Source organism: Octopus bimaculoides, chromosome 16, assembly GCF_046866305.1.
Source record: "Octopus bimaculoides isolate indiv1 chromosome 16, ASM4686630v1, whole genome shotgun sequence".
In the NCBI taxonomy this organism is placed as follows: Eukaryota; Metazoa; Mollusca; class Cephalopoda; order Octopoda; family Octopodidae; genus Octopus; species Octopus bimaculoides.
Window position 1 is genome coordinate 31227867 of NC_142943.1, and position 23803 is coordinate 31251669.

Consider the following 23803-nt stretch of genomic DNA (forward strand, 5'->3'; position numbering starts at 1 on the left):
AAATTTCAGTCTTCTGGAACCTGTAAAAAAGATTTTGCTCCTGCAAAATGGAGCTCATGGAGCTCTAAAATGTAGGAATGAAGGCCCCTATTGGGGGTGGGGGTGTTAATGTCAACCAGAGAAGTTGAATTGTTGGGAATGTTTTTACTTGGGTCTTATAGTATGCCTGTATATATGTGAGAGTATAGTCTCACTTTAATAGTTTCAGTATGAAATTGAAAATATTAAAGTGAAAATATTTGAAATTACAGTAGCGACATGTTATTGTTTCACTTTTGACAGGTAATACTGAAATAGTGGAGGAGATAAGATATTACTGTGGGCTCGAACTATGCAGGAAGTTAAAAATTTTTTGGGCCTAAGACACTACATGGACCATAAAAGAATTTTGCTCCTGAAAAATGGAGCTCATGGAGCTGAAAATTGTGGGAGTTAAGGCCCCTATTGGTGATGGGTGTATTAATGTCAACCAGAGAAGTTTAATTGTTGGGAATCTTTTTAACTTGTGTGTAAAATGTATTTTTGAATTTCTTTAAAATAGGAAATATATGTATGTTCACTGGGTTTGTAAAAGAGAGCAAAGCTACAGGAAAGCAAAAGACGAATGATCACGATAATCAGTCAGCTACCGTAGCCTAGTCGTTACTACTCCCCAATGTAGGATTCCTCACCATACAGGTGGCAGGTACAACTTTAAGATGCATTATGGATCTATAGCAATTGGAAGGGCATGACTCAATAGAAACAACAATGTGTGACGTTTGGAGTAAAGGGAAATGAAAGTGTCGCCTCTGGAGTTTGCAAATGACCACTCTACCGATAAGTAACTGGGCAGAAAATATTTACAATCAATAAATGTCTTAGAATAAATGTCTTACAATCAATAAATGTCTGGGAAGGCCTTGAAATCAATGTTACCAACTGGGGACTATATGTGTCGCAGTGGTAATAAAAAGACTCAAAGGAGGTCTGCAACGAAATAATTTTACTCATCACTTTGCAAGTGAATCAGTGGAGGCAAAGATGAGTCTCATTTACTTGACAATTTATGCACCACATTGCAGAAATCACAATGTAAGTATATCTGAAAGGATAGTCTTACACTGTTGTACCGTTGAATTACAAATAATGCTCATCTGTTATGTTCGGGTGACCCTATAGCTACCAATGGTACAACTGTATTCGTCTTTGCTTAGGAAAAATGACTAAATTGTGGGTGTGAAGTCCCCATGAAGGGGTCTTTGTAACTTCTAAGAAGAAAAAATTTTAGAAATATTACTTTATTTGTGTGTAATCTGTATGGTTAAAATTTCATCAACATCAAAAATATATGAATTTTCATGGGGGTTAAGGCCATTATGCATAGAATATAATTTCCAAATTTCTTAAAGATCCATTCAATACTTTTGACGTAGTTTTGGATAAGAAAACAAATGACTAATGTGTGTGTTTGTGTGCATATATATGTGTACATATTAGATGTACACCTATATATATATACATCTACACATATGTATACATATACATTTATGCATATAGATCTATATCTATATATCTATACATATACGTGTACATATACATGTATATGTATACATATACATCTCTCTCTCTTTCTCTCTCTCTCTCTGTGTATATATATATATATATATACACACACACACACCATTAAAGTGAAAGTATCTGTCATTACAGTATCGAAATGTGATTGTTTCAGTTAGTGGAATAGTTTCATTTTTAAAGTGAAAGTATTTGACATGAGTGTTTTTGTTTCACTTTTGACACGTAATACTTAAATAGTGGAGGAGATATGATGTTGCTGTGGGCTCGAACTATGCAAGAAGTTAAAAATTTTTTTTGACTAAAACACAACCGGAACCCTAAGTAAGACATGTGTAAAATTTGAATGAAATTGGTTGTGTAGTTCTCGAGTTTTAGGGAAACACACACACACACACACCCACACAGACAGACAGACAGACACATTATCATTTTTATATATATAGATATCCGTTGCCAGTACCGCCTGACCGGCCTTCGTGCGGGTGACACGTAAAAGCACCCACTACACTCTCTGAGTGGTTGGCGTTAGGAAGGGCATCCAGCTGTAGAAACTCTGCCAAATTAGATTGGAGCCTGGTGTTGCCATCCGGTTTCACCAGTCCTCAGTCAAATCGTCCAACCCATGCTAGCATGGAAGGCGGACGTTAAACGACGACGATGATGATGATGATGATACACACACACACACATATACATACAAACACACGCAAGCATGTATGTGTGTGTATGTACGTACATGTTTGTGTAAATGCGTGTGTATGTATGCGTGTGTATGTATGTGTATGTATGTGTATATGTGTGTTTATGTATGCAAATGTATTGTGTGTGTGTGTGTATATGCATACATATGTGTGTGTGTGTTTGTGTATGTCTGTGTGGATTTATGTTCAGTCTATTGCAGGATGAAGGCCACAGCATGTTCTCTCTACCAACCATGGTACGATGTGAAGGCTGTGAATTTGGGCTTGAGATCACACTGGTTAGATGAGCCGACTCCGTCACACATGTTCGACATGGCTTGGCAGAGGGCTGCAGTTTTTATACTCTTACCCAAGAGTAGTTAAGTCAATTACATTGACCCCAGTGCTTGACTGGTACTTATTTTATCGACCCCTAAAAGGATGAAGGGCAAAGTCAGCTTTGGCAGAATTTGAACTCAGAACACAAGGTTGGACAAAATACCACTAAGCATTTCACCCTGCCTGCTAATGATTCTGCCAGCTCACTGCCAACTTCAGTATAGATGGTTGTGTATATGAATGTACACAATTCTTTTTCTTGTTGTTTAGCCATAGGTCAGCCCTGATTAAACAGACTCATCCTAAAGCATTCTGGCCATGACCATCCTGATCTTTTCTTTTTTTTCCCCAGACATCATTTACTGTGTGCTTTCCTTATTTAAAATAATATTGATGTGACATGAGAGAGGTTTGGCTAACATTTCTAGCAAACTAAGAGGCCATGTAGAGGCTCTATTGTTAGCTTGCTGTAGTAATAGTAGTGATGATGGCTGCAATAGTACTGGTAATTGCTGTACAAGTAGCAGTATTGATGGTGTTTTTTTTGTGGTGGTGGGGTGGTTGTTGTTGTGAGGGGTGTAGTAATAGTATTGGTGGTGGTGGCAGTTGTAGTTGTTGATGTTACTGTTACAGCTGTCATCATTGTTGTAACATTACTCTATACTGTTGTGCAAGAGTATTGACACTGGCAATGACAGACACAGGTACTACACTGCCAATGCAAAGATATCAAAACCTTCTCAGACTGTGTACAAGAGGGAGTGGGAGAGGGAGGGAGAGAGTGGCAGTGAGAGAGGGGAGCAAGAGAGAGTGGTAGCGAGAGATAGAGCGAGTGAATGTTGACAGTGAGGTACAAACCTGACTCCAATGGTAAACATATCAAGTAAGTGGCGACCTTGTATGTATCCCAATAACATAATCACACCAATGATACAGAATGAGTAGAAGGACAGCTGCTTGCCCAGAATGTCCATGCTTCTCTGGAGTGGGGTTTTGGGTGCCTGTGTAATGAGATAAGCATTAGTAAGATACATAGGAGACCAGGTGAAGATGAATTAATTTGTATGTGTGTAGCAAAGAAACAGTTTATATATATATATATATGCCTATGTCTGTCTGTGTCCATCTGATCCTCCACCGGTGTGTCCATCTGCCCTTCTACCTGCATGTCCGTTCGTGTCTGTGCCTGTGATTGTGTGTCCGTCTGAGTGTCAGCGATTGTGTGTCTGTTCGCGCGTCAGCGATTATGTGTCCGTCCACGTGCATCAGCGATTGTGTGTCCGTCCGCGTGCATCAGCGATTGTGTGTCCGTCCATGTGTAAGCAATTGTGTGTCCGTCCATGTGTAAGCAATTGTGTGTCCTGCAACGCATGTCAGCGATTGTGTAAGAATGTAAGAACAGATGAAATGTTGTTAAGCATTTTTGCCCTGTGTGTCAACAATTCTGCCAGTTTGCCACCTTACTTTATAGTGAAAATACTAACAAATGATACTGTCGAAATATGTAACCTCATTTACTATCTCTTACTTCTTTTAGTCATTGGACTGTGGCCACACTGGAGCACTGTCCTGAAATGTTTAGTCAAAGAAATTAATTTTAGTACTTATTAATTAGGCCCTTTTGCTGAACTGCAAAAGTTGTGTGGAAGTAATTTTATCAACCCTGAAAGGATGAAAGGCAAAGTCAACCTCGGCGGAATTTGAAATCAGAACATGCAAATAGACAAAATGCTGCTAAGCATTTTGCTTGGCATGCTATCAATTCTGCCAGCTCAACACCTTTGGTAGTATAAATAATATATATATATATATATATATATATATATATATATATATATATATAGACTTGCAAAACAGGTGAATAAACTACAAAATTATAATCTTATTAATAACTCATCCTGGACATTTAATCAATTATCAGTTTGTATAAAACACCTGGTGATTGATCATACATCAGGTAAAACAAGTAACTCTGGTGGGTATGTTAAGGCAAATAAAGAAAAATAACTTGTATTTCCTTACCTCTTCCTCTTGCATCATTTTAAAAATCTCTCCAAATTCAGAATTCTCTCCGGTACCAAAAACTACACCCTAAAACAGTGAAAGAAACATCTTTTGTTCAGTAAATTATGTCTGGGAAGTAAAGAAGTTAAAGTAAAAGAGAAAAAATCATGAAAGAAAGGGTTAGATAGGGAGGGAGACGGAGAGGAAGGTGACAAGAAGGGACTAGAGAATGAGCGGGAAGGGAAGACCAGAGCAGAAGGGATTACATAAGGAGCTAAATTAGAAGGGTCTAAAGAAGGAAGGGCAAGAAAAGAAGGGGCTAGAAAGGAAGGAGACAAAAAGGGACTATATAAGGAGCTAGACGAAGTGGTTAGAGAAAGGAAAGGTTAGACTAGAAGGGGCTTGAGAGGAAGGTATCTAGAGGAAAGCACTACAAAAGTGCCAGTGCTACATAAAAAACACCTAGCATATTAAGTGGTTGGCATTAGGAAGGGCAATCCAGCCATAGAAACTATGCCTGAAGAGACAGTTGGAGTCTAGACAGCTCCCTGCTAGCCAGTTCCATATCAAAACATCCAACCCATGCAAGTATGGAGAGCAAATGTTAAACAATGATGATGTATACACACACACATAAATACTTGCATGTACATACATGCACATACACACTCACACATGCATGCAGTAACATACCTTGCCATTGCCACAGCGCACCAGAGTCCCCATGAAAGCTACACATTTCAAATTTGAAACTCCATTTGATCCGCCATTGTGTTGAGCTGCTGTTGTTTTGGCTATGGGCTGAGTCTCTCCAGTAAAGCTAGATTCATCAATTGCGAGGTCAACAGCCTGCAAAAAAAAAAAAAAAAAAAAAGAAAAGATAAAAAGATATCTCAGAAATTACTCGACACAACAGCTTACATTTCAAAGGTTAGGAAAGATGAGAGGTGGTGGACTTCACATTTTCCCCAGGGACACAGATTCAAATTCAAAAACAAAAAATCCATATTCTTGTAGTGTATCAGGTCAGGTTTCAATCCCTGAATAAGGCCAGCTAAACACACTAGCCAACAAAATTGAAACATTGGTAAAGTTACTGACCATATAGACCTATGACCAAAGCTATTCTAGATGTGACCATGACATCTCTTTTGTATATTACTCTTTTACTCGTTTCAGTCATTTGACTACGGCCATGCTGGAGCACCACCTTTAGTTGAGCAAATCGACCCCAGGACTTATTCTTTGTAAGCCTAGTACTTATTCTATCGGTCTCTTTTGCAAATAAAACCTATAGATAGATCTCTATTGGTTTCTTTGATAACTAATCCAGGTGTTCAATCAACTGAACTCACTGAAACATAGTGTACATGGCTGAGTATTCCAGAGACATATATCTTTAATGGAATTTTATGAAGTATCAGCTGATTCTTTGAAATGAAGGTAATGACCAACAAATGGGTAACCAAAGTCTTTGTCTAATCAGTTTCACTCGCAGATCTTTGGTTGGCTCAAGTCTACGGTCTAAGATGCTCTCCCAAGATGCAATACAATTGGACTGAATTCAAAACTTCAGGATTCTGAATGAACTTTCTAATCCTTTAACAGTTAGATTAAATTGTACTATAATTCTTAATTATTGACATTGCTTTGAATTAATCAGGCATTATTTTGTACCTTCAAGATTTTGACGTAATTGCATGTTTTTAAAATGACATTGTAAGGTAGGTGTGAAAGACCCAATCTGGCTGGTTTGAACACAAAACAGGTAGAATATTTTGGCCAGTTTAAATGCTGAAGGATTGAACATTTGGACATGCTTGCATAAGCATACACAAACACACATAATCAGTCATGTGAGTGATATATGGAAAATAATTATGCACACTGGTACAATAGGTACCCATGATAGTGTACTCCTCAATCTCCAACTAAAAGACCTTGATAAAACCAACCACAAGAGGACTGTCCTCTACAAAGAAAATGTAAACTCAACAAATAGCAAAAATTGTAATTTACCTCACAAAGACGGATGTCTGCTGGTACCCTGTCTCCAATACTGAGGTAGACAACATCACCAGGCACAAGATCTCGGGCATAAAATGTCTCTACGTTACCATTGCGAAGACTGAAATGATTAGACATGACAGAGTTAGATAAGTGATAGAACACATGTTGTAGGATGAAACTGACGTCGAAGGGGAGAAGGTTGTAGTTAACCAAAAACAGTAATAGGGGACGAGTTTGTAGTTGGACGGGAAGACAATGAAGGAGTGGAGTTAAACACTGAAACCAAGGAAGGGGTTTGTAGTTGAACGAGACAATGATGAGGTGTAGGGTTAAACATTAAAACTGAGGAAAGCTTTTGAAGATAAACCATTGAAACTAAAGGTGTCAGTGACATGTAAAAGGCACCTGTGCCAGTGACATGGAAATCTCCCATACTGGTGACATGTAAAAAGCACACAGTACATTCTGATGATATGAATCACCACTATAGCGGATTATTTCAGACATACACTCACATCTCTGATGTATGCTGCAAATTTCCTTCACAAACACTCATTAAAACACCACAATAGACACACTTTTATATTAGATTTATTAGAAAATGCTAATGGTCAGTTATTTCTATAGTCATTACAGTAGTGATACAACAGTGGTCCCTGGACAAAGATATTTAGCTTTCATTAGCAGAACAGATGAGAAAGCATTATGGTATGTTGAGGACCAAAATCTTTCCACGATATCCTAAAAGACAATGCTTAGTCAAGATACAGAGAAACTTACCAATGACAATTTGGTGGAACAAGTTTGGTAAGAGCTTCCAGAGATTTTTCAGATCGATACTCCTGGGAATCAGGACATGGAATGAAAGAAAGACAAAAAAGAGTTTAGTGGATTATTTGGCATATGCTGTAGGTATGTGGTTGCTTTTTTGAACAGCTCACTGTATTCTACAATATATCAGGAATGGAGAAAATCAATACCAGAACATCTAGCTATGCCTTTTATCTTTTACTTTGTTCCAATCATTGGATTTTAGCCATGCTAGGGCACCATCTTGAAGGGTTTAATTGAATAAATCAACACCAGTACTTATTTATTCTAGCAGTCTCTTTTGCTGACCTGCTTAGTTATGGGAACATAAACCAACCAACACCAGTCATTAAGCAGTAGCAGGGATAATACACACATATACTTCTACACAGTTTACATCTATAAAATTTATTCACAAGACATTGGTGAGCCCAGGGCTAAAGTAGAAGACACTTGCCCAAGGGACCCGGCAGTTTGAATGTAAAACCGGTTGAATACTATGGCCCATTTAAATGCTAAAGGGTCAATGGTCAGTTATTTCTTTAGTCAATATAATAGTTATGCTGTGTGAAGGTACATAGCTTAGTGGTTAGGGTATTCGGCTTACAATTGCAAGGTTGTGAGTTCAATTCTTGGCAATGCATAGTCTCCTTGAGCAAGACACTTTATTTTCACGTTGCTCCAGTTCACTCAGCTGGCAAAAATGAGTAGTACTTGTATTTCAAAGGGCCAGTCTTGTCAACTCTGACACACTGAATCTCCCTGATAACTACATTAAGGGTACATGTGTTTGTGGAGTACTCAACCACATGCACTTTAATTTCACAAGTAGCTTGTTTGGTTGATTGGAACAATTGGAACTCTCATCGTCGTAATCGACGGAGTCCCAGTTTCTTAGTTGTACAGCAGTGGTCTCTGGGCAAAGATACTTAGCTTTCATTAGCAGAACAGCTCTTGCAGCTGTAAATAAGCACTGCAAGAAAGTTACAACTCACAGGTCTCTACAGATGAGAAAGCATTATGTTATGAAGAGGCCCAACATCTTCCCATGATATCCCAAAATGACAGAAATTCATTCCAGATTACAAGTAGTCAAGTGATGAGACCAAAAAACAGTAGAGAGGTCTGCAGTTCAAACATTGACTCACTGCCATTGCACTGTTCAATGGCCCAACCATACTTAATTCCCAAATACTTCAGTCTAAATGTCAATAGAATCAAATTGGGAAAATCAAATCAAAATGCCTGAAAAGTATTCTGTAGATGTTGCAGTAGTAGTGGTGGTAGTAGTAGCAGCAGTGCTCGTACTGGTACTACAGACTACACAGATATGACACTGGATTGACAACTGTACCTTATCTACGAGCATGGAACACAACAGAAAGGTCATAGCAAATATGGTTTGAACCCATGGCATGATGGCTAATAGTTCGGTAGTTTCCCCCACCATCTTAATCTTATAACCTTTATACTAGACTGGGTGTCATGGAAGGCACTGCAAGATATGAAACATGGAAACTGGAAGAAAAGGGGGGGGGAATGGTAAAAATCTGGAGCTTACCTGCACAAACCCAACAGTCACAACTATAATAATGGCCTAGAAATAACAAACACAACATGTCAGTAACACAGTCAAGAGGATATAAGTAATAAATTTAACATTTACAAAAAGAAAGAAAATAAATATAATCATCAGATATCGTAGTTATGTTGAGAGAAAGAATAAACATATTTTATAAATACTTCTTTCTTGCATTCATTTTTACATCCATTTTTTTTAAAGCCACTTTATAAGCCAGCATGAAAAAGCAGACATTAAATGATAATGTACTTACTATTGATACAGTATTGTCTACACACTCATACCATACATGTGTATCACCAATATAAAATAAATATATGTATATAATATACAAATGTTGCAATACTTACTATTGTGATGCTAACAGCATCATCAAACTGTCGCATCACTGCACTTACCACTGCAGATGCAAGAAGCAGCAATATTAAAGGATTGTTGAACTGTAAAACAAAAATAAATGGATAGGATTCCTGTAATTGTCACATCATTAGTGGTGGTGGTGATGGGTAGATATGATACTGGTGGTTGAGAGTATATGTACATGTATGCGTGGGTTAAAGGGTAGAGTGGAAAAAATGAACGATGGTGGTGGTGATGATATTTGTTTAATCCTTTTGATACCAACCCAGCTGAAACTGGCCCCAGCACTGTAGTACAAATGTCTTGTTTTCAAAAGTTCTGAATTAAAATCTTCCACCAGAACTTAAGTCTTAATTTATGTTTCTAACACTAGCTTAATAATAACAAAGCTATTTTGTGAAATTCTTCAATATATTTAAAATTGATTGAAATAAACACAGAGAATCTCAACAGAAATATGGTAACAAAAGAGTTAAAGTATTGACTATAAGACAATTGCAGTAGTGGTGGTGGTGGTGGTGGTGGTGGTGGTGATGATGAGTAGCTGTGCAGAGTTTGAGATTGATAGTGTTAATGATGGTGATAACATTTGTTTATGGTATTCATAAGACAATGGTAATGGCAGCAGTGATGATGTTGGTAACCCATGGTGTTAGAGGTTGGTGGTAGTGACAATGGTAGTAATGATGTTTATTTACAGTGGCGTTGATGATGATAATGATAGTAATGAAAATGATCTTTAGCTTTTATTTTTTACTTGTTTCAATCATTAGACTGTGACCATGCTGGGGCACTGCCTTGAAAAATTTTTAGTCAAATGAATCAACCCTGATACTTTTCCAAGCCTGGCACTAATTCTACTGGTCTCTTTTGTCAAACTAGTAAGTTACCATAACAGAATTGAGATCCTAAAACTAAGGTGCCACATAAAAAGCATTGGTGTGAGTGCTGGTGCCATGTAAAAAGCACTCAGTACACTCTGTGGAGTGGTTGGCATTAAGAAGGATGTTCAGCTGTAGAAACCAAGCCAAAACATACTATGGAAGCTGGTGCCGACCCTGGCCTTGCCATTTCCTCTCAAGCCATCCAACCCATGCCAGCATGGAAAACAGACATTAAATGAGCTTTTTTCAGTTTGTCTATCAAATCCACTCATGAGGCTTTGGTCAGCCGAAGACTATAGTAGAAAACAATTGCACACTGGACTGAACCCAAAACCATGTGGTTGAGAAGGAAGCTTCTTACCACACAGCCACACTTGTGCCTATGATAATATAAAATATATTGAATGGTGGTGGTATTGCAGTAACGATGGTATAACTGAAGATCAATTAAACGAGCGTAAAAAGGGCCTGACCAAAGATGGTCATCATCACTGACCGACTGGTGTTAAAACAACTCTACTCACCTGTCCAAGGTACTTCCGCCATAATGGCTCTTCTTTGCTGATTTCAAATTCATTAGGGCCGTGAACCTTCCTGCGACTGGCTGCTTCTTCGTGTGATAAACCCACCTTAAGGTCTGTGTCAAGAAAGTTGCAGAGATCTTGGTAAAGCATCTGAGATGCTTTCTCTGCCGATAAAACTGACATCATCTCTGAATCTCCATTCTACAAAAGAAAGAAAGAACAGGTCTTTTTTTTCTTTTAAGTCTTTTAGCACAAAAAATAAAAATAAGGGATTCTAAGAAATCTGTCACCTGGAGCCACAAAGTTACAAAGTAAATGTTTTAACTATTCAACCATGTGGGAGTGGATAGGTGAGTGTGAATCTCATAGTTACTAATCTGTTTCTGTCTTTAAATAAAATAATTTAAATTCAGATACATCCCATCCGAATATACATATACACCCCGCATATACACAATGATGTGGTTCTTTCAGAGTTTCTGCCTACCAAATCCACTCACAAAGCTTTGGTCAGCCCTTGGCTAAAGGGTAACACAGTGGCTTTGGATTCAATCCCACCATTCAGCACCTTAGGCAAGTGTCTTCTCCTATAGCTACATGCTGACCAAAGCCTTGTGAGTGGTTTAGTGAACAAAAGGTAAAAGATGCTCATCGTTTATGTATGTATGTGAATATATATATATATATATATATATATATATATATATAACTGTATAATAACATATTATAATATTTTATTATGTATTATAATAATATTTTATTCTCCAATTTGAAGTGACTATTTATAAATAGAAACAAATGACTGAAAAATGATGGCTGAAATTGATGGGTGAGTGTTTGGCCCAATCAGATATGCAAGGAGCCATGTAAGCATTGATTTGTAGGTTCGATTCTGGTTGGGGTTAGCTCATCATTTTTCAGTCGTTTGTTTGTATTTATAAATTGTCGCTTCAAATCAGAATAAAATATTATGATATATTATTATACTATGAGCTTTCCATAGTAGCTTTCTCTCCATAACTTACAAAACCTTCCGTGTTTGTTTACAAATGTTATATACGTAATAATATATATATATATATATATATACATATAGGTATGCTGGTGCAAACAGGAAAAATAGAGCTCAAAATATGAGTATATGTATATTTTTATTAATATTTAGCAGACTCTGAGAGTTTCGTGCATTTGCACTTATCAAACTAGTCACAGGCCAAAGGACTATAAGTTTATATAGCTGTTGATAAATAAATATATTTCCCTATGGAATGTTCTAGAACAAATCATAACAATATCACATGGATAATTCAAAAAGGTTGCTCATTATGTCATCCAGTAAGCAAATACACAAATAACAAAAGAAATAAAGAGGGATAAAAGAAATCTTGTGCATGCCATCACATATGCATACACACATTCACATATGCACACATACATACCAATATGTATGGAGGGGGGGAGGTATGTCTTTGTGCCTCCTTGTTTTGACATTGTATGACTGTTGTAAATGAGTCTGGTACTTATTTTAGTAGTCTCCTTAGCTGAACTGCTAACTTACAGGAGCATAAACACACCAACACCAGTTGCCGAATCGTGAGGTCAGGGGAGGACAGTAGGAGAGAAAAGATGTAGGGAGTTGGAGAGTATTGGCTGAATGCAAATCTACATAAAATTAGGAAATCACACATTCTAGCAGCTGAAAAACAAACCCAAGAAACACAGAGGATAAAGTAATCCAAGTTACACTATGCCTGAAATTAAAAAAGAAAACGATGGAATGGCCATGGCTAGAATACTAGGACTGACCTGACGCAGAACAACAAATGTCCTTATTCGTTAACAAGAGAATTTAAATATCAAGAACTATTTAAGATTAATTCAAAGTTGCTAATAAATTACATGTGAGAGTGTGCATGTGCATGAATGAGTGTGCGTTGGAGTGAGTGAGTGTGTGCATGCAAGTGTGAGTGCGTGCATGTGTGTGTGCGCATTTGAGAGGGTTAGGTAGACAAGCTGAAAGAATTTTGATGTGTATTTATATCATCCATCCTCATTTAATGCCAGCATGGAAGGCAGACGTTAAATAATGATGACATATACATATATATATATATATATATGTATATATATATATATATATATATATATATATATATATATATATATATTGAGGTTATGAGAGGTAATGGTGTCAGGTAATGCTGAGTAAGTGCTATGGACAGACTATAGTTAAACTCCAGGTTCGGTGATTATGCGAATGAAGAGTCCAACGTAGGTCATATATCAGCATGTGTATATATAAAAAAATTAACAGAATGAGATAAAAATCCAAGGCTATGAAAGATTTCAGAACATTTATAAATAGGTCTTACAGCTGTTTCCGGGATATTTTATATATACATATATATATATATATGTATGTATGTATACATATATAACCTACTCACCACAATACAATTGAAATCCTAATACCAAGGCGCCATGTAAAAAGAATTAGTGTGGGTGCTGCTTTCGCATAAAAAATATCCAGTAAACTCTGTAAAGTGGTGGGCATTAGGAAGGGCAACCAGCTATAGAAACCAAGCCAAAACAGAATATGGAACTTGGTGGGGCCCCCGGCCACACCAGTTCCTGTCAAGCAGTCCAGCCCATAGCCAGCACGTTAAACGCTGACAATATATACATACATACCATACAGGGTTTTCACAAGAGGCAATCAACCAATTAACTTGCACATTACAAATACAATCTGTAAGTGGAACAGTAAAATATGTAAGATTTTCCTTAAGTTTAAAATGCGACATTGTTTTTGTTATCTCCATTCCATGATGGAGATTTGCATCTTTGTGAATACCAGCTCCTTCTTCAGAGGAAAAATTTAAATAATGGCATTAGGAAGGGCATACAGCTGTAGAAACCATGCCGAAACAGACAAATGGAGTCTAAGCAGCCCTCAGGCTGGACAACTCCTGTCTCCAGAGAACAGACATTAAATGATGATGATGATGATGATGATGATGGAAAACAGAAGAGAACTTACATGTACACATGTACATAAGATATAGACATACATACATACCAAGTGGCATATACATTTACCCATTATTTAAACAAATGAAGGACTATCTTTTTGTCAGCTGAAGGTGAAAGGTAGTAATTTTGAATTGTAAATGTATGTAAAATATTGCCAACAAATATAACAATCAGCCTTGGAAGCTTTCATTAAGCAAAACCTAAATGAATAGTGGGTAAATAGATATGCTACACTTAGTATATAAATATACTCTTTCATTCCTTTGTTTCAGCCAGCTGACAGTGACCATGCTGGAGCACCAAATTGAAAGGAATAGACAAATGAACGGATAGTCTCTAATTTCACTTTCACTCTTACAAAAGCTCGTACTGCATAGTTCTAAATTGCTAACAATTTAAAACTACTTTTCTTAGCTCTATGGCCACTTGTGTTTTGCTTAAAATCAAAGTGTATAGTTAACAATTTGAAAAACTATCATCACATTACACACATACATATATGTATAAATGATATGTATAATGGAACACATGTCTGAAAATTAGAATTTATATATTAAATGCTCTAATATATACACTGTATATATTTAAATCAAATTATATTTGGGCATAACAATTTTTATTTTTAAAAAATGCTCCAATCTTTTGGCCACAACTATATATGTATATTTATGTATATACACACACACATATATATATATGTGAATGTGTGTATATGTATGTGTTATCAACTTGAACACAACCACCAACAGCAACAATAATGAAGTAGATAAGCAAATCCATTTCAAATAAAAACAATGTGGTATCTTAATGCAATTGAAAAAATTGAATAAACTAACTCTGAACTTAGGTCTATGAAGATTGACTTGTGACTATACAGCCACAACTATGTAGTGAAACAGAACAATACAACCACTACTCCAACAATACCCACCCACCATCACTAATATCTAAACCAATGCAACCCACATCATCCCCACTATCAACTCACCTACTTTTGAATCCAACTGCCTACAGCAGATATCAACATGTATACTAACATGTGCATGTGTGTTAAGTTTGAAATGCAAGAGGCAATTAGGCTACAAAATCTGGTGAAACTTCAGCTAACTGTAATCATATAGTAGTTTCTCCTCTTTGCTTCTCCACCTTTTCATTTCATTTTCGTTATTGTGTCAATATGAATAAAACGATTTTCCACTCTTACAAATCAGATCTTTCTTGGGCCAATTATTTAAATGATGTATTTCATCATCATCATCATCATCATCGTTTAACGTCCGCTTTCCATGCTAGCATGGGTTGGACGATTTGACTGAGGACTGGTGAAACCGGATGGCAACACCAGGCTCCAGTCTGATTTGGCAGAGTTTCTACAGCTGGATGCCCTTCCTAACGCCAACCACTCAGAGAGTGTAGTGGGTGCTTTTACGTGTCACCCGCACGAAAATGGCCACGCTCGAAATGGTGTCTTTTATGTGCCACCCGCACAAGCCAGTCCAGGGGCACTGGCAACGCTCGCTCGAAAATCCTACGGGAGCCAGTCAGGCGGTACTGGCAACGGCCACGCTCAAAATGGTGCATCTCATGTGCCACCCGCACAAGAACCAGTCCAGGGGCACTGGCAACGATCTTACTTGGCATGCCGGGTCTTCTCACGCACAGCACATTTCCAAAGGTCTCGGTCAGTAGTCATCGCCTCGGTGAGGCCCAATGTACGAAGGTCTTGCCTCACCACCTCAGCCCAGGTCTTCCTGGGCCTACCTCTTCCACGGGTTCCCTCAACTGTTAGGGTGTGGCACTTTTTCACGCAGCTATCCTCATCCATTCTCACCACATGTCCATACCAGCGCAATCGTCTCTCTTGCACGCCACAACTGATGCTTCTAATGTTCAGCTTTTCTCTCAAGGTACTTACATTCTGACGGGTATTCACATTGACATTACACATCCAACGGAGCATACTGGCTTCATTCCTTGCGAGCTTTCGTATGTCCTCAGCAGTTACAGCCCATGTTTCACTGCCATGTAGCATGGTTGTTCGTACGCATGCGTCATACAGTCTGCCTTTTACTCTGAGTGAGAGTCCCTTTGTCGCCAGCAGGGGTAAGAGCTCTCTAAACTTTGCCCAGGCTATTCTTATTCTAGCAGCTACACTTTCAGCGCACCCACCCCCACTACTAACTTGGTCGCCCAGATAGCGGAAGCTATCGACTACCTCTAGTTTTTCACCCTGGAATGAGACAGAAGTTGTTTCCTGTTTGTTTACAGTCTTTATTGCACCTGAACATCTGCCACAAACAAAAACTAACTTGCTAGTTAACCTGCCTTTGATGTTGCTGCACCTCTTATGTGTCCATAGCTTGCACCGGGTACATCTTATAGAGTTACTACCTACTCCTTTTCTACATACTGAGCAGGGCCATCTACCTGAAGGGGTTTGTGTTTTATCTACCTTCCTACTTATTAGGATTTTGGTTTTAGCTAGGTTGACTCTAAGGCCCTTCAATTCTAGACCTTGCTTCCACACCTGAAACTTCTCTAGTTCTGATAGTGACTCCGCAATTAGGGCAAGGTCATCAGCATAGAGGAGCTCCCAGGGGCAACCTGTCTTGAACTCCTCTGTGATTGCCTGGAGGACTATGATAAATAAGAGGGGGCTGAGGACGGAACCTTCGTGGACCCCTACCTCTACCCGGAATTCATTGCTGTACTCATTTCCAACCCTCACCTTACTGGCAGCATCTCTGTACATGGCTCGCACAGCTCTCACTAACCATTCTTCTATCCCAAGTTTCCTCATTGACCACCAGATAAGGGATCGGGGGACCCTGTCAAAGGCTTTCTCCATGTCAACGAAAGCCAGGTACAGAGGTTTATCCTTAGCTAGGTATTTCTCCTGCAACTGTCTCACTAGAAATAAGGCATCAGTAGTGCTTTTACCTGGCACGAACCCAAACTGCATCTCATCTAAATTGATTCGCTCCCTAATTAGTTGGGCTATGACCCTCTCTGTAACTTTCATAACCTGATCTAACAGCTTGATGCCTCTGTAATTATTTGTATCTAAAGCGTCACCTTTACCTTTGTAGCAGTTGACTATGATGCTGCTACACCAGTCATTGGGTATGACTCCTTCGTGTATCACCTGGTTCGTAATACGGGTGACTAGGCTATAGCCAACACTGCCAGATATACATATATATATATATATATATATATATATATATATATATATATATATATGTATATCTGGCAGTGTTGGCTATATATATATATATATATATATATATATATATATAGGCAATGAGCAGAAAAGGAAGACATTATGAAAGGGACAGTTTCAAAAGATGTATTAGTTTAATGCTCAAAAGAAAAAATAAATGAATCGGGTTTCAGATGCTAGTCCTCCATCAGAAAAAAAAAAGGAGGGAAAAAATATAGAGGTGATGTGAAAGAAGAAAAAGGGCCAGATGGGAATGGAGTTCTATGGGAGAAGTTAGGAAAGGTCGAGAAAGTAGGGTGGAAAGAGCATGTACAAGAGAATATTTGTGTACAGAGATGGGCACAGATGGAAGTGTGTGTTTATGGTGGTGGTGTGGGGTGCATTTGGTTTCTTGGGGGTGTGTGTAGGTGTGTTGATTTTGCACGTGTGGGAAGATGGTACCCAGAGTGATCAAGGGATCACATTGTAGGTGAAGTAAGAGGAGGTAAAACGGAAGGTACGAAAACGCACCAAGGAAAACAACATGAATAGTAAAAATGAGTAAATATATAAAACACTGAAAAATATACAAAATTATATAAAAGAATGGTTAAGTAATAATAACATTGGTAAAAAGTCAGGTTATGTAACAGGTACAATTTCCGAATAAAAACAAAAGTGGGAAACAGCAGGAGAAAGAATTTGCGGTTAAACACTGAAAAAAACCCCAATCCCCATATATATACACACACACACACACATATATATATACATATATATATATATATATATATATTTACATAGGAAAGAAAAAAATGGAAAAAGCACAAGTGAAGGTAAGTTTCTGAAAAGGAGTTTTGAAAACATGTTACACAAATGGAGACAGTTCAGAAAAGGTCCAGTGGTATGTTCCAGAGATGAAAATCACAGCAAAGTGTAAGTCCAGTAGTGAAATCCAGGGATGAGAAAAGGCAGCTGAGCAATGTAGAGATGAATCTAAACATCCAGAGGCAAATTTTGAGGTAGAACAGACAACAAAGTGGTAATTCTAGTGGTGAAATCTCACTCATACACACACACACACATATCATCATTGTTTAACGTCCGCTTTCCGTGCTGGCATTGGTTGGACGGTTTGACTTGGGACTGGCAAGCCAGGAGGCTGTACTCGGCTCCAATTCTGATCTGGCAAGGTTTCTATCGCTGGATGCCCTTCCTAAAGTCAACCACTCCAAGAGTGTCGTGGGTGCTTTTTACATGCTACTGGTATGGAAGCCACTGAGGCGGCACTGGCATTGGCCATGTTCGGATGGTGCTTTTTTACATGCTACCGGTACAGGACCCTATCAGGATGTGGGGGTGGGTGGGGGTGGCATCGACTACGTTTGGATGGTGCTTTTTACTTAAGCAAACATCCATGGCTGTAGTTAAGGAGTTCAGTGCACAAACACTATGCAGCGCCTTGGGTAAGAGCCTTCTTTTATAGACTTGGGCTACTCAGTGGCATGTGAGTGAATTTGATAGATGGAAACTACAGGAAGCCTATTTTGTGAGTGTTTTTATACAGTGGAATTGTGTCAGTGATATCTACAAATACACACATACATGTATATACTTAGAAACATAGAGATAGATAAAAATACACAGCCCAAAATTATAATAGAAAACAGCCAAGCTGCCGTGCAGTGGGACTGAACCCAAAACTATGTGATTGCAAAGCAAGCTTCTTAGCCATACACACACATATATAAAACATACAGAGAGAAAGATGTGGGGGTGTGAGAGTAAACAGAGCAACAAAAAAGGAAAAAAACGAGGACGTAAGCAGTGTAGGAATACGTCAACAGAATTGTCAGCATTAATATTTTATTCAGAACAAAAAACTTGAATTTAAACGGTTTGAATGTTGTCGGTAGTGTGTGTGTGTGTGTGTGTATGGTGTGTACACACACTCACATCCATGTGCACAGTGTGTTTTGTCATCTAAGGATTATAATCATTTATTAAAATGGGTGTGAAAAATAATACAGAAAAATACTTCAACACCCTAATCCTGTTGCTTTAATTATTTATTCAATCGAAACTTACAAACAGAGACGAGAAACCATTCAATTTCAGTAATTCAGACTAAAATCCTCTTCTCGTTAATGTGTGTGTGTGTGTGTGTGACGCACATACATAGATGTAACCCAGTGATATTCATAAACGAAGCAGTGCTAAACGCGAATCGAAACCAGGCTGTGCGGTTTTCGAACTCACTCACGATGAAAGGCACGCACGATACTCAAGAAAGAATGAGAAACCATCGTTTAATCTAAGTTATTCATAATTGATATCCCGCTCTGTCATTCTCCTATCTATCTATCTATCTATCTATTTATGTGTATGCGTATGCTGTTATATTTGGGTATCGTCATCCCCAAATATACGTGTTTCAACACCCAACTTCACATCAAGAATCTTGCAAAACAAATAGATAAACGTATATATATATATATATATATATATGAAAGACAGGCTAACCTGTACATAATTAAATCGTACGATAATTATATACACATAAACTACACAGGTGAGCGCGTATATATCTGTATGTGTGTCTCTCTCTCTCTCACACACACACATTACTACTATATCATTCGATAGTAACAGAGCTATCATGCGAAACTTTATCTCCCCACCTTTTTTTTTTTAATCGGCATTGCCATGACCCCTTACATGGCCTCTGAGACTGGTAGCAGAAAGGGATGGAGTTATCCTCAAATCCGAGGCCTGGTCCCCAAATGCTTATAATAAAGTACACTCCGCTAACGGCCCCAAGGTGCCAGGTGGTTGCATTAAACCGGATAATGGGTTAAGAATTAATACACGCAATAAATTTACTAACACTATCATTTACTCCGACATATTTCTTACCATATTCTGTTGAAAACAAAGCGATCAAGGAATTACGAATATATAAATAAAAATACATATGTATCTTTTAATAGGTGTCATTTTGGTTCGTTTATGATTATACCCCCATTTTTGTATTATTAATTAGATACACACTCAATGGCGATACTCTAGCATGGCCACAACACTTTTGTGTGCGTGTTACACAGTGTTTTAACAGTAGTACGACAGACACAAAGAAAGTTCCATGCAGTTCTTCGAGGAGAGAACATTCACCAAATTTCCAACTATTAGTCGATATATGGAATGAATTTGATGAATGTATGCGAGCATAAGTGTGTATGTATATATATATATATATATATATATATATATATATATATATATATATATATATATCTTAGTGTGTGAGAGAGAAAGGGAGAATGTGAATGCATGTGTAAACAAAGATCTTACGAGTATTGTAATATATGGTGGTTGTCGGAACCAACTGGAAGTTGGTTGTGATGTGAATGTACTGGAAGCTATACTTTAGGCAATTATATATATATCTATATATATATCTATATATATATATATATATATATATATATATATATATATATATAAAGAGAGAGAGAGAGAGAGAGATACACACACATACATACACCATGAGCAATAAATCGGGAGTGGATAATGATATTGTATATTATTAATAATAATAATAATAAAATTACGAGTTATTTTAAGTGTCGCCCCAAGAATGACGGATAAATTTTTAAACCTATCAAACACGGAATACGTGCGAAGTGGCAACAGCCGGGAGCGGAAACTAGAGCTGAATAAGGCTTTACAACACTCACCACTCATTGCATGAATGACTACATACACACACACACACACACACGTATATATATAGTATATTCCTGGTTATGGTATATAAACTGGTGTGGGGTTGTAACGTACGGTCTTTTTTACTTAGTATAAAGGGCGAAGGTCAACGAGTTAAGAAATTCTATAGTGTTGGTATCTAATAAAAACACATTGAAGTAAAGCTTAACCGGTTTAATTAAGGGAAAATATTCAATGAACGTTGAGGGCACTTGGACTTAGCCTAAGCCACATATCAATATAAAGGCTTAGGCTTACCTTAACTACACTCAGCTTCAATACTATATATATAGATGTCTTTTGTGTGTGTATGTGTGTGTCCTCATATGACTAGTAGTGCTTGCTCTGACTAATTAAACAGAAATTAAGTGATGACAAGTTGTTCCAGCTGAGAGACGCGAACCAACCAAGTAATAGTAAAATACACCGGACTTGATGAGCTGGCTGCCTTTCCAATTTTATCATTAATAATAGTAAATACAAACATTAACTAATTTTGACTGACTGCGATTGAAGACTAGGGATTTAATTAATAATCTAGCAGGAAAAGAGTTCCGGTTATTACCGTTGTTTTTTGTTTTTTTAAATAATATGTATGAAATTTACTTACTACGAATTCTGTACTTATTGAAAAATTTTCTGCGTGGATTATTTTCACTATTTGTTTTATAATGAAAATGATATGAGAATATATAGAAATAGTTAAATAACGGGTAATGAAAGTACCAAGTAAAAAAATTTGTGCGTAGGGGTTAGATATAATCTACAAAATAAAGACACGTCGAGCCCAATAGAAAGCAGCAATCGTACATATAGAGGTTTAAAACTGTGCGAATATAAATAAATAATGTGTATATATAAATAATTAATATTACATAATATACATGTGTGTGTATAATGTAGGTGTGTAATATATGCATACGCACACGTATATATAGATATATGAATGTATCTGAGTAGAACAACTATATTCAGCATATATATACTCACACACGTGTGTATATATAATCACATATACACGTGTATGATACACATATATATATACACACACAAACATAGCAATACACTATATAAATTCATTTATATACATCTATTTTTATACATATGAAAATGTATATTTATTTAACATATACAAATGAATATATTTACGAAATGTACATATGTATCTTTCAGAAATATAACACATGATGTGGGTGTGTGTACATATATATATATATATATATATAAGAGAGTGTGTGTGTGTATACATATATCATATATGTATATATATATATATATATATATATATATATATATATATATATGAGAGTGTGTGTGTGTGTGTACATATATATATATATATATATATATATATATATATATAAAGAGTGTGTGTGTATATATATATATATATATATATAAATAAATAAGAGTGTGTGTGTGTGTGTGAGATCGGTTTAAGCAACAAGCACCGCGAGTAATGAAGGGGGGGGGGGCGAAAATATTTAAAGACCAACATAAAGCATTCTTATCACTTACAGTAACTTTCCTCAGTGTCTTCTCGTCATTATCTGTCATCTGCTGGCATTGTTGCTGTGTTGAGGTGTTTATCTGCTCCATAAGCCTATACAATAATAAGGTGACATAGTGAAGCTCGGTTAAAACAAGTTGTCATTGGCAAATCTTCGTGGCCAACACAACGACCCACCACACACATACATATATATACGAACAGACAGTATCACTACACTAATACATACACACACTCACACACAGCTGTGTGCATTCATATACGCAGTAAAACGGTGCGATTGCAGGCAAGGGACATAACTCTAGCTTACGTTATTCATTCAGCACCGCCAACCTGGCTTTCTCTTCCAGGCTTAATTTATAATGTTTTTTAGCATTTTTTTTTTGTTTTTTAACATTTTAGCTGAATGCTAATTAATTATTTATGAGTTTATTGATAATGATTAGTATATTGATATACATTAACCGCATTTTCTTCTGCTGCCGTTTCCCTATATAAATGGTGTTAAATATTATTTCGTTATAAAACACAATTAAGGAAATAGCCATCGTAAATTCCTGAACTTTCTGCAGATTCGCTCTCTCTCTCCCCTTCTTTCTCTGTATATGTGTGTGATACATATACATATATACATACACACACACACACATATATATATATATATATATATATATATATATATATATATACTAGGCTTACAAAGAATAAGTCCTGGGGTCGATTTACTCGACTAAAGGCGGTGCTCCAGCATGGCCGCAGTCAAATGACTGAAACAAGTAAAAGAGTAAGAGTAAAGAGTATATATGTATATGTATATATATATATGTGTGTGTATATATATATGTATATATATGTATGTATATATATATGTATATATATATATATATATATATATATATATGTATGTTTATATATATATATGTATATATATATATATATATATATATATATATATATATATACACTGGCATGTTCTAAGATTTCATGCAACAGAAAAATTCAAGGTCTGTCGCTCAAAGAAAGGACTTGATATGAATTGTCTCACTTGACTGATTTACTTTCAGGTGTTTTTTACACCAGGCACAAAGAGAATATATTCTCTTATGCCTAAAAACTGCAGTTGACCCATGAACTAACAACACACATACCCTGTGTATGTTTGTTCGATTTTGTTTATATATATATATATATAGACCTCACAGAGGCAATGACTAGTGACTGAGATCTTTGGTGATATGCCATGCTTGAAAAGACCCATCATGCCAAGTGAAATCGTAGTCACTGCTGATGCTAGTGTCATGTAACTAGCACCTATGCCTGTGGCACATAAAAAGCACCTGAGTGTTGGGCTTCATGGAGGCAATGACAAATGACTGAGACTTTTGGCAATATGCTGTGCTTGTGTAGAAGACCCATCAAGCCAAGTGAAATCATAGTTGTGGCAGATACTGGTGTCACATAATTGGCACCCGTGATGGTAGCACATAAAAGCCCCCATTACTCTCTCGGAGTGATTGGCGTTAGGAAGGGCATCCAGCCA

The 23803-nt window shown here is 37.1% G+C and overlaps 1 protein-coding gene across 9 annotated transcripts in view; it reads right to left on the minus strand.

The window, feature by feature from the left end:
• Window positions 1-23803, minus strand: part of LOC106878472 (calcium-transporting ATPase type 2C member 1) — a 51246-nt gene that overhangs the window by 15844 nt on the left and 11599 nt on the right. For 3 of the 9 annotated variants that reach the window (XM_089364400.1, XM_052974100.2, XM_014927689.3), the window contains 9 exons: window positions 22272-22356; window positions 10754-10954; window positions 9336-9425; window positions 8965-9000; window positions 7374-7435; window positions 6603-6711; window positions 5277-5432; window positions 4602-4670; window positions 3438-3580 (listed from right to left, as the gene is read on the minus strand). In XM_089364400.1, coding sequence (XP_089220526.1) covers window positions 3438-3580; window positions 4602-4670; window positions 5277-5432; window positions 6603-6711; window positions 7374-7435; window positions 8965-9000; window positions 9336-9425; window positions 10754-10954; window positions 22272-22356 — 951 coding nt within the window. Of the gene's footprint in view, window positions 1-3437; window positions 3581-4601; window positions 4671-5276; window positions 5433-6602; window positions 6712-7373; window positions 7436-8964; window positions 9001-9335; window positions 9426-10753; window positions 10955-13444; window positions 13503-21363; window positions 21586-22271; window positions 22431-22573; window positions 22855-23803 lie in introns of those variants that run through there. The other 6 variants (XM_089364405.1, XM_089364404.1, XM_089364402.1 and 3 more) reach the window with 5 other exon arrangements.